Here is a 16710-nt window from a genome sequence, read left to right as displayed (position 1 = left end):
GTCACATATGCTACTAAACCATCACTAACTACTGCAAGTGATTAGAAATTCTACATTAATTCCAAATATTAGTAAATTTTAGTACCTGAAGACAGAGAAGATACTTTCTTGTCACAGGAGGTCACCACAGCAGGTGGTGCCACATGTTTGATTTAACAGAAAGTCATGCTGGATTTCTTTTCTGACATAATCTCAATGAAGATTTGTGTTTTTAGATGGAACTGAATCAGCAACCTTTCACTTGCCACATGAATATACCGTAATATGGAGCCACTCTTAGAGAGAGAGAGATTAGAATACATTCGATTACTATACTAATTACTGCCTTTTTTTTATTGTAGATACTACTCATACTACACGGGAGACAGCATATTTAAAAAGGGACAACACAGCTTGGATATCTTTTGTATTTTTCTGCATTATTTCTTTGCATTATTTCAGTCACCTGTCCATTATTCTATGGACAGATACATGTTCATCTAATGAAGTGTTTCATAAATGTTTTACTAATGTAAAGAGACTACATTAGAAAAAAAGAGGTTTTGTCTGAATACAGATACAGAGGTGGAGAGGTTAGAATAATAAACAAAAATACAATGAACCCAATACATATAACAAACTTTATAAACAGTAACAGCAACAACATTTCTAAAGTAACCAGTACAAAATACAAAGTACCAGAATGACAATCGAACCTATAGAAAATCAAAAAATTTATATAATATAAATAATATATAAAATATAATATAAAGAATCATGGTTGAACAACACCACAAATAAACCAGAATAAAGACTCATAATGTAGATTTCTAGGACAAATGTCAGGGTCTATGACAACTACACTGACAAAAACAAAAGTGATTTGTTATATGACACAAGATTTAAAAACCAAAAAAAAAAACTTCACTGTGACAGTTAAAAACTCACACGTGAGGTCAGTCATTACTGGTGTTTTGTGGAGTTTCAGGTACATGAACACCAGACATGGAAGACAGGCTTCGTCTGTCTGTCACCAGAGGTAAGACTGCACATTTCAAATAATCAACTTTCATAGACAACATTTATATATGTTATAATAAAAATATTTAACAAGTGTTGAGGGAGCTAAAAAGGAATCATATATGAATAATAACACAACAAATTTCTACTTTTTTCCATCAAGGTTCATCCAGTTTCTATGTGGATCATAAGAATATTACAGGGTTTAATGGAGAAAAATCACCATCAGGTTTTACAGTACACAAACTGGAAAAATAAAGTGGTGCAAGTCAGGCAGCAAATGTCAACACGTTCTCACTCCCAAAACGTCACATTTTAGGCTAGGTGACAAATCGTCAACATATTACGTTTTCGGCTACCCACCACGTTCCTAAATGACGACCTCGGAAAAATGAGGAAATATGAGAACCGTATGGAATCAATCTACACATGTTCGCTCTTTTTCTTCAAATCGCTTAGAAACACGCTATTTAACATAATTAAAGTCATGGTTAAGGTCAGGAAAAAGGTTATGGTTAGGGCTAGGGATAAGGTTAGGTTTAGGGCTGGAATACAGGGCTGGAACGTTTATTACCGCGGGAGCGTCATTGCACTGGATTTCAGCCATAACCCGCCACGTACCATAAGAACGCCGAAGGCCTCCTTTCGCGTTCCTCAGGAACGCCGCGGGACGTGACAAAACGTCAGCATGTTACGCCTGGGGAGTGAGAGGTCTGGATCAATAGACTAAACAAGTGTGAGCATTAATGAAAGTGACCTCCAGCTGCCAGTGCATTTAACTGTTAATGGTATGCTTACAACCAATTAAGAACAACTGTAAATTTAAAATATGTGTTCATGAATATTTCTCATGCACAATGGTTTGTAATGTTTTGTTATAAAATCAGAAATTGTTATTGTTGCCTTTCTTTACAAATCCTTTGTAGAAAACTCACTCATTCCTGAGTCACAGAATCGCACTGTTTGTTTATTATTTCTTTCTTTATACAAATGAAACACTTACTGGAAATCAGGATGAAAAACCAAGGTCAGAAGGATTGTACTAGATATACAACTATGTTTATTTTATGGCCATAAGGAATCTTTATGCATGTATATTTTGTCATCATGTGAAACCCTGTGTCGAGGTTTTGTGTTTTGGGGGACTTGTGGTTTTTTTTTTCTATTTTAATAGGTTTGATTGTCCTTGTATTTTGGTTTCATATTCTAGAGTGTCTATATTTGGTCTTTTGTTTCTGGTTTCAGTTTGGTTTACAATATTCCTTTAATTCCTGTGTTTCCATGTTTGGCTTAATCTTGTTTCTATTTTTGCTTAGCTTTCTGTCTCTGTGTCAAGTTTGAGTTTCTGTTCCCATTTTGTGTCACTATTTATATTTTTTGTCTAGTTTAACTTTGCATGTCTTTGGTGATTAGTTTCCCATCCCCTCCTTATCCTGTGTTTGTAGGATATGATATATCCTTTAATTGTCCCACAAGGGGAAATTTGGTTGTAACAGCAGCCAAAAAGACACATATACAAACAAACAGTACACAGGACACCGAACAGAAACATACACTTACATACAACATACAAAATTCAGCTGCCTCAGGAAGTACATCTTGGTGATGGTGGGCTCCCACTTGAGTTCCTGGGTGATGGTGGCCCAGGAAGCGGAATGAGTCCACAGTGGTGATTAGGGTGTCAGTCAGGATGATGGGGGGAGTGGGGCTGTGTGCTTCCTGAAGTCCACAATAATCTCCACTGTCTTCTGGGCGTTCAGCACCAGGTTGTTGTGGCTGCACCATGACACCAGACATTCAACCTCCCGCCTGTAGGCAGACTCATCCCCATCCGAGATGAGTCCGATAACAGTGGTGTCATCTGCAAACTTAATTAGCTTGACAAACTGGTGGGTGGAGGTGCAGCAGTTGGTGTACAGGGAGAAGAGCAGAGGAGAAAGAACACAGCCCTAGGGGGAGCCGGTGCTGATGGTCTGGTAGTCCAAGACATTCTTGCCCAGCCTCACATGCTGCTTCCTGTCTGTCAGGAAGTCAGTGATCCACCGGCAGATGGGATCAGGCACAGTCCTCTGGGAAAGCTTGCCTTGGACATGGTCTGAAAGGATGGTGTTGAAGGCAGAGCTGAAGCCCACAAACAGAATCCTGGCGTAGGTTCCCGGGAAGTCCAGATGCTACAGGGCTATGGTGGATGACTTGAAGTAGCCAGGCACATGACATGTCTGCAGTGAGGAGTTGAAAATGCCAGAAAACACTGGGGCCAGCTCATTTGCACAGAGAGTGGCAGGAGACACACCGTCTGGGCCAGGAGCTTTCAGAGCATTCAGGCTTTTAAACTGCTTCCTCACATCTGCTTCATAAATATGAAGGGTTGTAGTGGGAGAAGGTGGTGTGAAATCCTCCTTGGTGTGGGGTGAGGAGGGGGGTGTTGTGGGTGAAGTCTTTGATGATGGTGATGGCTTTGTTGTGGGGGAGAGGGGGAATGAGTGTTCACGGGGTCTCTATTGCTGGGGCTGATGGAGGTGTGAAGGCTGCTTGATGGCTCATCAACACGGCAGTAAAAGTCGTTGAGGGTGTTGGCAAAGAGCAAGTTATCAGTGGAGTGGGAGGTTTTAGGCTTGTAGTTAGTGATATTCCTAAAACTTTTCCACACAGAGGCCGAGTCATTGTCTGAGATCTGCTGCTGCATCTTCTCAGAGTGCTGATGTTTAGCACTGTCCACTTCTTTACTGAGCCTCTACTATAGCAGTCCCCGGCTCCACTTCTGAACACCTTGTGTTTGCCTAGAAGAGTTATAGATTCAAACTATTTTGTACCTGATCTGTTTTCTTTGTAATTTGTTGTAAAGCTGTTGTTGAGTTTTATAGCCCTTGTTGCTGAGTTGTGCATTTGGGTCCCAACTTCACCCTGATAGCTGGGTCTACTCTGTTGTGTATTTTAAGAAATTATTGGTTTCTAAAATTAAACTTACAAAAATGTATGTCCTGTGACCCTGAATTAGATGGACAGACGGACAATAAAAACAAAGAGGAAACAAAACTGTAATGAATTTCATTTATTTAGCTCAGCGTTAACATCATTTTAACTAGATTAAGGCTGACAGAACTACTATTTATTTATAGGAACAAGAATGCCATGTTGGTCTTTTGCTTAACAATCTGGTGAGCAAAATCAAGTTAAAACATTTCAGAGAATATGTTGTACTTATACTTTCATAAAATATAACTTCTATGATTTAGGTGATTTATCTTACTACACATGCTTAGAATTCAATACAAAAGAAGTTTAAACTCTGTTTTGATTTCCGTTTCACCTCTCATGTTTCTTCTTTGCTTCCCAGAGGTCATTTGCAAACGGTGATGAGAATGTGACATACAGCTCTGTGGTTTTGTAATTCAAACACACACACACACACACACACAAGCTATTTTTAAAGAACTCCACATGGTTTCTCACACAGCGAAGTGTTGCTCCTTTTACACATTTTCACCACATGAACAGTACGACTCAATGGACAGCAATGTTGGTGTGTTTGCTGTTGGGGAAAATGGTGGGGGCACTGGGAAGCTACGGGCACTGATTTCTGGTGAGTCATTCATTCCCAGTAAGATTTCCGAGTCTACATGAATCAAACTATTGAAATACAGTGTGTAGAGAAAGGATGGATTAAGGCGCCATTTTGTGTGGGGTTCTGTAATTGCATGTTTAATGTAAGAGAAATAAGAACGATAATCACTAATTATGACTGAGTGGATTGTTGTATCTATTTCATGTTGTTTGAGGGAGTTACAGTGGAGAAAAAAGCTGATGGGGAAGAATGAGCGATGAAAGTGGAAAAATGTGTATATTCTCTATATGAAGGGATGTTATTTCTCCAACTGTTGCTAACTCAGTATTTTAAATATTGCTTTATTATTTGAGTGCCAGATTATTCAACTTCCAGAAGACATTGAACGCTTAACTATATGGGACTGATGCAGTTCTGAACCCAGTACTAAAGGCAATAATATTATTTGTTGAGTTACATAATAATGAAGAGAAATCATGGAGAAATGAAAATTATTGCTGAAGCTGCAGATCTTGACCAGCATGTATGTTATATAGTTTTAGAATAATTGAATAATTCAACAATTAAAAATAGGGTTAGGGTTAGGGTTAGGGTTAACAATAAATGAAATATATATTGCACATGACAGAAAGTTCACACTACGAGGTCAAAACTGTTCAAGGGCTCTCTTGGCTCTTCTGATGCATCTGGAAATGGCAATCTCCGCCAGAGAGGGCAGAGAGCATCTGATGATCTTCTGTGATGTGTGTATGACCCTTTGCAGTAAGTAATGACACTCTCGATTGTGGCATGGTAGAAGGACACAAGCAGCTTCTGGTTCAGTCTGTTTTTACTGAGGATTCGCAGGAAGTACAGACACTGTATCATCTTCACTGCCATCACCCGTGTATTCTCCAACTATGACGGATCATTTGAGATCATAATCAGAAGGAGGCCATTGTCTCTACCCAGTCTCCATTTATGTAGAGAGGGGTATAATCCTCTGGAGTCTTACAGAAGTCAAAGATGACCTCCTTGGTTTTTGTGGTGTTTAGAAGCAGATTGTTGGCAGCACACCACTCTGTCAGCAGCCACAGCCCCTCTCTGTAACCAGCCTCTTCCCCCTTTGTGATGATGTGTAAGTTCAATAAGGAAGATCTTCAGTCACACATCTGTGTGCTTCCCAAGTACTGGCAGCTAATCTAAGCTTTAGATCATTTCCACTTTCCCATGTCATCAAGCTGGTTGTGACATCACTGGTCTAGTCCAATCGTCTTTCTGCTGGCTTTCTTCAGGCCAGTCAGCCTTCACATATACTTCAAATGTCACTGCATATCTGTCATTGTTCCTTGCAGACACCATCATGCAACTAGTACTAGTATAAATACAGTATGAGGAACTAGCAGTAAACCACATAACTGGTTTGTGTGGTTTAAGTCTATTCACTCACAGGCATGGCTGCTCATCTCATCATGTTTCTCCTCTTCATTGTACTTAAAGGTCAGTCATAGAAATAATTTAATTACCTCGTGTTTCAACAGCAAATGATAAAATAGTTTTTGTATTGGCACTTTCATACTTGCCAATGTTCAAATGTGTGTAGATGTATACTAGACAAATCACATGAAGGGATCATATTTAATTAAAGATAACCAGTTTAAGTAAATATAATCATTAAAGTACTTTATTTGTTCTTGTTGCAGGAGATCACTGCTTAACTACAGTCAGTCAAGTATCAGTGAAAGCTGGAGAATCTATCTCCATCCCATGTCTTTATGACTCCCAGTACGAAAATGATCTCAAATATCTGTGTAAAGGATACTATTATCGAGAATGCACATATGCAGTAAAAACAAACCAGCCAGGCCAGTCAGGAAAATATTCAATCTCTGATGACAAAAAACAAAGAATCTTCACTGTGACTATTAAAAAATTAAACGCAGATCAGGACAGTCATTACTGGTGTGCTGTGGAGATTCCTGGGATATGGAAAGATGTGAGAGTCTATTTTCATCTGTCTGTCACCAGGGGTAAGAATCCATAAGTACATTCAAGTACATTTCAAGTAAGCCAAAATATTAGGAAAGACTTGGTTGTAATATTAGAATTACTCTGTCAGTCAAGATATAAGAAGAATAAACATGTTTTTAAAAAATGCTCAAGAAGCTATAAATGTAAAGTAGAAGACTAGTAACAACTTACTACTTGTTCTCCATCAAGGTTCACCCAGTTTCTATGTGGAACATCAGGATATTACAGGGTTTAATGGAGGAAACATCACCATCAGGTTTTACAGTACACAAACTGGGAAAATAAAGTGGTGCAAGTTGGGCGGCGAGTGTGTAACACAGCCAACTGGATCAATAGATGGAACAAGAGTGAGCATTAATAAAAGTGCCCACAATGTTTTCACTGTCACCATGAGTCGAGTGACCACGAAGAGCAGCGGCTGGTACTTATGTCATAAAGGAGATCTCCAGGTGCCAGTGCATTTAACTGTGAATGAAACTTTCACACCCAGTAAGTACAACAACTCTGAACCTGAAATATGTTTGCATGAATATTCCACATGCATGATGATTAGCAATGCTTTGATGTGATATTAGAAAATCTTATTCAGTTCGTTCTTGCTCGTAGCCTCAGTCATTCCTCACTGAATCTCACAGTTTTTCTTTGTTTATTCATTCATTGTCTTTCCCAGATAAAACAAGTACTAAAGATCAGGATGAGCAACCAAGGTCAAAAGGACTGCACTGACATGCACTAGCTATACAACTGTGGTTACACGCTATGTATTTATTGCCATTATGTGAAAACTTTGACCTATGGAAATGATAATTGTTTGTTTTTCTTCCACAGTGGTTCCCTAACAGTTCTCATCATCTCTTTGACTTTGTTGATCTTCTTTGTAACAGTGAGCTTGGTCATTTGGTTTTTGCTCAAAAGATCCAGTACGTTTGCGCTCACCATTGATGAAGCCAGTTCGTTCTTCTTACATAATTTAACGTTAAATGTTGACGACACTGCAGTCGCGCTTTGAGAGTAAGTTCTTGTTTCTCTTTCAGAATGGACCAAAAGAGAATCACCAGGCACGGCACTGGTATGACATGCTAATTCATTATGAATTCATTTTTTTTTCTAATTAATTTTTCATTATTTAAGAACAAGAAAGTAAAGCAAAGTGGGAAATCATATTTTTCATGTGTTTCACACCAGCTAGAGTATGGAGTGTAAATTTAAAAATAACATTACACTTTACTGTTGCTCTGCTTCCATGTGTGATATACTTACTAATAATGTTAAAGAAACTTGTATGTTCTGTTTGGAGATTTTGTCCAATAATTATTATAGATCATAGGACTGATAAATATTCACAGATGTTGCCCCTTGAAAAAGGATATACAAAGAAAACACATCTAATAGCTGTATTGGGTAAAACACATTTTATATTCCATTTTTTAAAAGAATACATATCTTCCATCAAATTTATGTATATTTAATATTTGAATGTAATAGGAAGTCTTAAAGTGCTAGTATCTCATCTCATACTCTAACTTCTCAGTCCACATATTCCCCTTGAAAGGGAACTATTCATGTGAAGTGTCTCAACCTTAGTAAATTGCCACATTTGGTCTAGTGCACACTATTAAAAAAGTTCCTCTTTAAAATTTTATATTGATATCAGTTATCAGAGGGACTAAGATACAGTGAACAGTGTATGTAAGAAAAGTTCAGAAGTGACAACCATAAACATTCACAAACATAATGTTACACGCAAGTAATTTCTTATTTTACTACACGTGCTTGTAATTGGATTAAAAAAAAGGTTTAAAGTCTGTTTTGATCTGTTTCATATCTGTCTCTTCTTTCTTTCTCAGAGTTTCACTGCTAAATGCGATGTGGATGTGACATACAGCTCTGTGTTTACTGTGACTCAACAAACCACACAAAGGGTGCGTTATAAGAGCTCCGTATCACAATGTTTCTCAGACATTAAAACTTCTTTTTTTACATCGTCACCACACAAACAGCAACACTTGCTTGTTTATCAGTTGCACTAAAAGTCATTCATAAGCGAGTGCTATTGCTCTGTTTGTTTAGACTGAAATATTAAATAGCTAGATGACTGAATAATTTTCTCTGTAGCCTAAAAGGTAATAATTCCTCTTTTCATCTAGATCAGATTAAACCTTTTTAGTAATTTGTGATCAGGGCTGGAAAAAGCATTTGCATTGCCATCAGCTGTTTAGTGTTAACAAATGCTGGAATGTATGAATGCTGAATTTAGATGGTAAATAAAGTGACCATAACATATAAACACTGTATAGTTCTCTCTTTAGTTTAAGCATCACATGCTTACTTAAGCATGCATTCCAAGAGCTGATGTTGCGGTATCCTCTGGTCTAGCTCATCTTTACTCATTCTGCCTAAATCTCATCTTTGCTTCTGTTCTCCCACAGACTGAAAGAGGAGCAGAAGATGTTACATACAGCACTTTGGCTGACTACCAAACTCAGAGCACCTAATTATTGGATGGTTTAAAATGAGTTATAATAATTTGTCATTTTGTGCTTTGTTTGCTAACTACAGCCCAGTTGATGTGTTTCAGGCATCAGATTTTTTTTTTTTTTTTTTTACCATATTTCTCAGTTCAGGTCACATTCCCTGATCAGAGACTAATAACTAGGTAACTACAGAACAAACGTCTGTGCAAACATGCAAGAAACCAGTTATTTATTCTACTCGGGACGATCTGTGCTTCCCTCACACTGAGGCATGCAGCAGCGCTTGTATGAAAATAATAATAATAAATTTGCCGCAGAGGCAAGTCAAATATCTGGGTTATTATCTCAAAATTTCAAGTCACTGGCTCAAACTTCTGAACAAGCCAAATTTTTGAGATAGCCTGGAAATGTAACTTATGGATATATTTTTTTTTACTGGTGGAAACAAGCTTCTATAGGGAAAGGACACAAAAACTGAGATTTTAAAAGCTCAATAGTAACTCAGTGGTTAGTAGCCATACTCAGGAAATTATTTTTTTAAAAAATCAATGTATTTCTTTTGTAACTGACACAGCACTTACCAACCATTTACTAGTGCTATTGTAATCATAGATAGGCTGAATTAGTGATATATATCTCATATATATGCTTTTGAGACGCTTATTTTATTTTTTGTACAGTATAGATAAATTGATTTTTTTTCTTCACTTTTAAGTGAAACTGTTACAATCTAAAAGTAAAATATATTTTATTTCCCATAATTTGAAACATATCAATAAAACCAGATGTTTTAGGTGTAGTGCATACTATTAGAAGGATACAATTGCATGTTAATTAATGTCAGCATGTCATCAGCATTCACTAACTTCTATGTTCATTGTAGCTTCATCTTTATTGTATTATAAAATGTGCCAATTTTTAAGTAAAACAACCTTCACACCACATAGTGATTCTGGCTTTTGTTTGAGTTCCATCCACCCTTCTTCTACTGCCCCTATGGATTTTTTCCAGTTAAAAGACCAGAACAGCTCTCCTGGGACACATCCAGGAAGCATCTTTTCACAGAGGAGCTGAGCCCTTTACAAATTGCACAACTCCTCACCCCATCTCAAAGTGTGAGCCCCACTACACGCAACAAGACAAGAGAAAACTACAGGACTCAGAAACTATTTACAGCTTTGGAAGGTGGAACAAGGAGGATAAACACAACATTAGGCAAATGGTTTATTTTGGTGGCTAAACACTCAATACTATTCACAAAAATCTGCATACGCCCTTTCAATGTGGCAGAACAGAAAAATTACACTATTATGGTGGGCAGACACGAACTGCTTCACCCATGAGTATCCAATTCAGTTCCTGAGTTATGGAGTTGAAAAGTAGCAATAAAAAGGGCACGATGTCAGAACTTCATCAGAAAATCCTCCTGTGTGAAAACAGTCACTGAAAACGTGAGCAAGCATTGAAACTAACACATTTTAACTAATGCTTCAAAGCACAATCTCCATTCCTTCAAAATTCTCACTATGAAAATCTGTTTTTTTACTTTAGACATCTACAGGATAAAATAATACAGGGGGGATACCTGAAACCAAGTTACACAATGTTTATCCCGTCTCAGCACAGGACACATTTTAATCATAAATCAGTGTAGACTGCAAAGTGTTAAAAAAAAAAAAAAAAAAAAAAGGACAAAATGAGTGACTATAACGATTATTGGGTAATTTGTTTATGTTGGACAAACATTTGGAAATGCATTAATCCACCAACTACATATATATATATATATATTTCTTCAAGTCTGTACATTAAAAGTAAATACAAAAAAAAAGGAGAAATAAAACCTGTTCCAAGCTGGAACAGCTTAAAATGAGTATGAGTATGCTTGTACCATTGCACTCATTTGTTACTGGCTGCTGGTTCTCCACAAAAAAAAAACAACAACCAAAAAAAAAAAAAAAAAAAAAAAAAAAAAAGGCATCTCGTCCGATTGTAAAATAGTTTCAATTTTTGCAGCTACTGCATCAGGGGACGTTCAGTCAGAGTCGCACTCAAGCTGTTCTCTGTGTTTCATCTCCAAAAACTTTGCCATGTGCTCCAGTCGTGACGAACCTCGGTATATCCACTCCTTATGTTCATTCTATGAGAAAAAGGACTTAATTAATAAAGCAACTAAGTAATTAAAGGAAAAGAACCAGCAGCTGCTCATGCTACACATCAGATCCTAGTAGATGCAACTATGCTATCAATTTCAAAATCCTACTTCGCCTTATTTTCAAGTCATCTAATTCATGTGATTTTCTGAAAACTTCACCTCCGCCCTTTAGGTAGTGGTCACTAAGATTCTTATGTGTCACTGATTTTTAGCAGACGCACCTATCGCATCAATTTTATGTTTCTATGTATATAAGAAATTGAAATAGCAATACAAGTATAGCCTACAGCAGTGATAAATTATTTTATTTCTGCCTTTTAAAAAAAAAAAGCATATTGATGCAGATGTTTGTAAGAATGTGCCAACCATCTACAAGCAGATGCCACAAATATCAAATATTTTTCCACTAAGGCACTAACTAAATATTTTCAACAAATTCTCTCAAGCGTGAACTTTTGCTTTGAAAGAGAACACAGACCCAGTTTCTCCCATGTTTGAATAGTTGGATAGTGCTTGCATCTTCCATGCAAACTACTCGCGACTACAGCATCTTTGCAAATCCAAGGATAGGGTGACAAATTTATCTAGCAACCTCCAGAAACCACTCACCAACCAGCTGCAGAATACACATCTCTCTTTAGTGAATCAAAGAACAGTTTATAAGCCTGCAAGATCAGAGTTAAAGCAATCGATTTCACAGCCTGCCAGCAACCATCTGCCAACTGGTTGGGGAATACATGCTTTTTCCTAGCGATCAGTGGTTGCTAAATCATTGACTGATCTCTAGGCCTGTGTGACTGGAGCCACTCAGTCTCCATAAAGCAGTGTCAGTGTCTCAATTTTATCTATTATATCTTGTATAAAACTTTACCTTGAAAAAATTACCTGTGAATGCTTTGTGTTAGTATTGTTCTAGACTCATAAATGTTATAAAATTCAGCTGAAAATCAATTATAAAATTTTTTAAACTAAAATATAAATGAAATACTGACCTGAAAGATAACCTGCATTAAGCTGCAGTCAATAATCTGCACTTCACACTTTTGCAGGACTCCGTTCAATTCAGCATTAAGGGTCTGTCCAAGCCTGTACTGGGTTAACTGAGGGTACGGCCACTTATTCAGGTAATGTTCTATGAAGTCTTTGTGAGGGCCCTCTGGAATGTCATCTGCAACGTTTTCCACTTTCAAACAGAATTAAAAAGAAGAAAGAAAAAGTTGGTTACTCGTTTTATGTGTCTAAGAGCTGTACAGTCAGTAAATAAAAACACTTGACAGGATTTCTGAGTATATGAATATGAATGCCCCCCCCCAAAGTATAAAAACAATTCAACTTACAAGGTTTCCAAACCAAATGAATTAAAGGTAACCCAACATAGACCGGCGTGTGATCATCCAAAAAGATCAAGAACCTGGAATTGTAAAATGTGTTAGCATCAAGTCAAACTTCTAGCATTAGCAGTTCCTAACAGAAAATCTTGGCTAAACAGTCAAATCTGATTGCACAGCACACTATAAATTTATTGGGTTAACCATGGCCAAAAGGGTACACAAAAGTTTTCTAGCAATTTTAATCATAAAATTGAAATAAACACCTTAAGCGGTTCTTTCTGCTGGGCAGCTCGCCTACGACACCAGGCTGGAACCGGTACTTGTTATCTTGACACTGAATCACCACACGGGCACCAACATACAGCTGCTCCACCTTTGCTGTGCTGTCAAAAGCAACGTGGTGTCCAGATACTAGACTCTTCCCTTTTTCTTCAAAACTGACTTTGTATTTTAACCGTCCATCTTCTGCAAAAAGAGGGGGGGAAAAAAGACCAATTTTCACTTCAGTTTTATCAATTTATTTTAGTTCATCATCTCTTAACATTTTTGACTAAAATTTGGTTTAAAAAAAATATTTTCAGAGAAGCAAAACTTTGAAACTTCTTTCTGCACTCAGCTCACTATGCCTACCTTGCTTCACCTGGCATCTAATCTCATCATGTCACATGTTTTTAAAAATCAGTCAAATGACAGCAAATGCACTTTACTTTTGCTATTTAAGGACAGGCAAACAAATTTCAGGTGCACTGCTTCCACCTTCTGGTGGTAGTGGTGCCTTACATATACCCAGCCACCAGAAAAACAAAATATACAAAAATTGTCTTTTCCAAACTCATTCATTGCCATTAATGTGTACTGTTGTTCTTATGTCTAAGGAAAATGACACTGTGACAAGGAAAGAAAAAAAAAAAAAAAAATAGCTTTCAATTTCTACTGAGCATAAGAAGAATCATATTTTTGCTGGGCCTAGAGTAAAAACCTCAAAAGCATTCACAAAAACAGAGGAGAGAGAAAAGAACAAAACACATCAGAAGATATTTCAAATCTCTAGATCATCTGAAACTGAATACAATTAACAGTTATCAATTACTTTCAGCCTTTTCCAATGCAGGATTTTGAATCAACTTTTTTCAATGCATGAATTCTTTCAAACATTACTGTAATATCTGGCAGAATTTTCTCTTACCTCTTGTAACTATCTCGACTATTTTCCCCCGTTGCCACCTCATAGGTCTTCTCCTAGCCAGAACTACCATGTTCAATTTGAGTTCATCCTTCGGTGCCTCAGGTCGGGCAGTTATTATTTCCTTGGAGGATTGGCCAAACACTGATGATATTATAACAGGAGCCACATCTGCCGCTGTGGGGGGGAGAACACAAATGTTTAAAATTCTTTAAACCACTGCTGTTCATCTGTAAAGAGAAGTTATGCTAATTTTATGGTGTCTGTGACCTTACCATTGGTGCTGGTGCTCGGAGGTGAAGCAGGTGGTGGTGTTCTGTCGCTCTCACTGCATTGGTTCATTCTTGCAGGTTTCTGTGTACTGTTAGAGGGTGAAAAATCTGAATCACTGGAATCAACTTCTGGCTCCCACTGCATATCAGAATCAGAGCTGCTGAGAGACTCATCTTCACTGTAGAATTGCTGAGGCGTTGGTGGTCGCAGAGACCTGACCTTATATTCAGGAAGTCTAGTCAACACTACCACTGGCTTTTTAAATGGTCTGGGACAGTCCAAGCTGTTTTGGCATAGTTTCCTCTTTCTGGCAGTTTCATTTACACAGCAAACTGAGTCATTTGGAGACTCAAACGTATGTTCTGCAAAGAAAAACACATAAGTGTAAAATGTGATGTGCAATTAAGACAAAAAAAATACAAAATCAAAACTAAACTAAAACAAACATTATGTTTATGTTGCAGTCTAATTAGATGTTAAATTAATAAGAAACTTTTGATAACTTATTTTTTAAATACTCATTTTATTGTTCAATAAAAAGCTTAAGATACCATGTGGACATGGATGAGATTTTTGGTCACTAGTACAATACATGGGCCATTTCATCTCCAATCCAGTTACTAAGAATTTCATGTCACAATACATTTTGTGTTTTATTTTGCATTACCATTAAATACAACTACATACAATATACACTTTTGATGCTTCTGTCCCAATTTACAGATCCTGATTAATTTTATGATAAGAGACATTGAAGACAATTTCAGGTGTTTATCTTTAACAGTTTTTTTTAGATATTCATATTTAAACATTGTCTTAGACTTTGAAGGGCAAGCAAACATGGTGGATGGAAGTCGAAATAACAATTTTCAGATCTATAGCTTGAAAATTACTTGATATATGACACTAAATTTTTAAAGCAATGATTTTGTACAGTGATGTGAAAAAGTGTTTGCCTCTTTCCTGATTTCCTTTTTTTTGGCATGTTCATCATACTACATGCACTACACCGTGTAGTTCTTTCCAAATATATTTTAGTATTTTAGCTTGTGACTACATTTGCAAATCGAGAGCTTTGATTTACTCTCATGGGACTGGTGAGGGACCAGACAAAGAGAGAGTCACAAGACCCTTATGAGTGAATAATCTAGGGAATAGTTCAGGGGAGGTGTGCGCCTGGTGGTCGGGCCTTGGCCCATTAGATCTGGCCGGGAGCAGTCCGAAGCAGGGATAAGTCCAAACTTTGGACTATGAATTTTTTTTGGCAAATGGTCAAGTGGAAGGCTCAAAGCGATATAACAACAACATACTTACTTTCATCCCCACATTCATAATCCAACAGGTTTTCTTCTGTCTTCAAGGACTCCTCACATTCATAATCCAACAGGTTTTCTTCTGTCTTCAAGGACTCCTGAAGTAACAATGTTTTCGTCTCCAACTGATCCACAGTCATAATCATAGCCATGGCCACTATAACAAAAATCAAACATTGGAGCTTTCAGTCATTTATTAAAGCTTCTGTACAAAGATAAGTGTAAGCAGACGAGTTGCTGCCCCAAAGGGAGAAGTTTAAATATTTTGGGGTCTTATTGACAATTAGGGTAACTTCTGCAGTGTTGCGGATTCTGTATGGGCAAGCAGACAGCACAGCATAGACACAAAGCTGTCAATTCACTATCTATGACCATACCTTCACCTATGGTCACAAGCTGTGAGTAGTGAACTTTGCTATCCCCAAAGGTCTTTCCCTTTGCAAATGACTGAACTCCTCACCCTTTCAACAGGGACAGTAGAGCCACTACTCCTTCGCACCAAAATGCACCAGTTAAAGTGGTTCAGGCATCTAACCAGTTCCTCTCCTGAATGAGGTGAGGTGATCTGGGCATATCCTACCAGGAAGTGCCCTCGAAGGTAGACCCACAACCTCCTAATTACATCTCTAGCCTGACCCGGTATTGCCCCAGGTGACCTGAAGGAGGTGGTGTAGTACATGTGGTCGGTCTGGGCCCAGGGCCCAGGACCCAGGACTAAATAAACGACATAAAATGAATAGACTATCTGACACAAGAGTTTATTATGAGCACCTTGGGGTTCTCTAGTAACACGAAAAAAAGTAAGTACGCCACTTTATAAAAAAAAAACCCCACACACACAGCTTAACCGGGGAAAAATACTACATGTACTGTAGAAAATAAAGACATGCATGCAGAGTCAGTTAACACGGCCGTTTAATAAACGCGTTCACGTATGTTTTGACTTCTTTCCGTTAGCTTATCTTGAGTACAACAAATACCGTTAGCTTAACTGATCCTTTTTACGGCTGAAAGTTAACCTAACAATCACGATTGTTCTTATAACCAAGCACACAGACTTACCTGTTGTTGTATCCCGAATATCCACCTCAAAATCACAAAGGTCTGGTCCTTTTTGTGAGCAGAAGCAATTAAAAGCTAAAAATCGGTCGCTCGAGCTAGCTAACTTCCTTTAGCACTGACAAGCTACATACAAAAGGAAACAAAGAAACATGCCGTTAAACTTCCTTTCAGATTTTGCATCGCAAAAGTATTTAAATTACACAAAACAACTCGCACTACGATTCTTTTTTGCTACTTAGACGTGTACGAAAATAGGAACCATTCCAAAATTTGCTTTCATACTTTGTGGCAACTAGGCCCCAAAACAAGTAGGTTGCCCGCGAGAATGACGCAAGTTTGATTTTA

General features: G+C 37.7%; 2 protein-coding genes across 3 annotated transcripts; one reads left to right on the top strand and one right to left on the bottom strand.

The window, feature by feature from the left end:
• Window positions 1-4211: 4211 nt before the first annotated feature.
• LOC146505478 (polymeric immunoglobulin receptor-like) lies at window positions 4212-10745 on the top strand. Its single transcript, XM_085182228.1, has 8 exons — window positions 4212-6043; window positions 6247-6573; window positions 6764-7063; window positions 7245-7281; window positions 7403-7494; window positions 7609-7643; window positions 8422-8496; window positions 9004-10745. Exons 1-8 carry the CDS (start codon window positions 5998-6000, stop codon window positions 9067-9069), a joined length of 978 nt encoding a protein of 325 aa, XP_085038354.1. The 5' UTR covers window positions 4212-5997; the 3' UTR covers window positions 9070-10745.
• LOC146505477 (histone-lysine N-methyltransferase SETDB1-B-like) lies at window positions 9116-16689 on the bottom strand. Of its 2 annotated transcripts, none has more exons than XM_085182224.1 (8): window positions 16366-16689; window positions 15305-15460; window positions 13993-14352; window positions 13721-13888; window positions 12798-12999; window positions 12541-12614; window positions 12196-12386; window positions 9116-11188 (listed from the first exon to the last, which is right to left on the bottom strand). In XM_085182224.1, the coding sequence occupies exons 2-8, from the start codon at window positions 15453-15455 to the stop codon at window positions 11084-11086; spliced, it is 1251 nt and encodes a 416-aa protein (XP_085038350.1). In that variant the 5' UTR covers window positions 15456-15460; window positions 16366-16689; the 3' UTR covers window positions 9116-11083. The 2 variants fall into 2 exon arrangements, with proteins under 2 accessions (XP_085038350.1, XP_085038349.1); XM_085182223.1 differs by having other exon boundaries at window positions 13721-13894; window positions 16366-16687.
• Window positions 16690-16710: the final 21 nt, after the last annotated feature.

Source organism: Neolamprologus multifasciatus, chromosome 13 (assembly GCF_963576455.1).
Source record: "Neolamprologus multifasciatus chromosome 13, fNeoMul1.2, whole genome shotgun sequence".
NCBI lineage: Eukaryota > Metazoa > Chordata > Actinopteri > Cichliformes > Cichlidae > Neolamprologus > Neolamprologus multifasciatus.
Note: the sequence above shows the minus strand (reverse complement) of the source record. Positions and strands in the feature narration are given on the sequence as shown.

What these genes read in the sequence shown, in the direction of transcription:
- LOC146505478 (XM_085182228.1), top strand. Translation starts at nt 5,998, where the DNA reads ATGGCTGCTCATCTCATCATGTTTCTCCTCTTCATTGTACTTAAAG. An exon ending in TCATCTGTCTGTCACCAGGG is followed by an intron (nt 6,574 to 6,763) that starts GTAAGAATCCAT and finishes TTCTCCATCAAG; the next exon opens with GTTCACCCAGTTTCTATGTG. An exon ending in GAATGAAACTTTCACACCCA is followed by an intron (nt 7,064 to 7,244) that starts GTAAGTACAACA and finishes TGTCTTTCCCAG; the next exon opens with ATAAAACAAGTACTAAAGAT.
- LOC146505477 (XM_085182223.1), bottom strand. Translation starts at nt 15,455, where the DNA reads ATGGCTATGATTATGACTGTGGATCAGTTGGAGACGAAAACATTGTTA. An exon ending in AGTCGAGATAGTTACAAGAG is followed by an intron (nt 13,000 to 13,720) that starts GTAAGAGAAAAT and finishes CTCTTTTTGCAG; the next exon opens with AAGATGGACGGTTAAAATAC. An exon ending in TAATGCAGGTTATCTTTCAG is followed by an intron (nt 11,189 to 12,195) that starts GTCAGTATTTCA and finishes TTTTTCTCATAG; the next exon opens with AATGAACATAAGGAGTGGAT.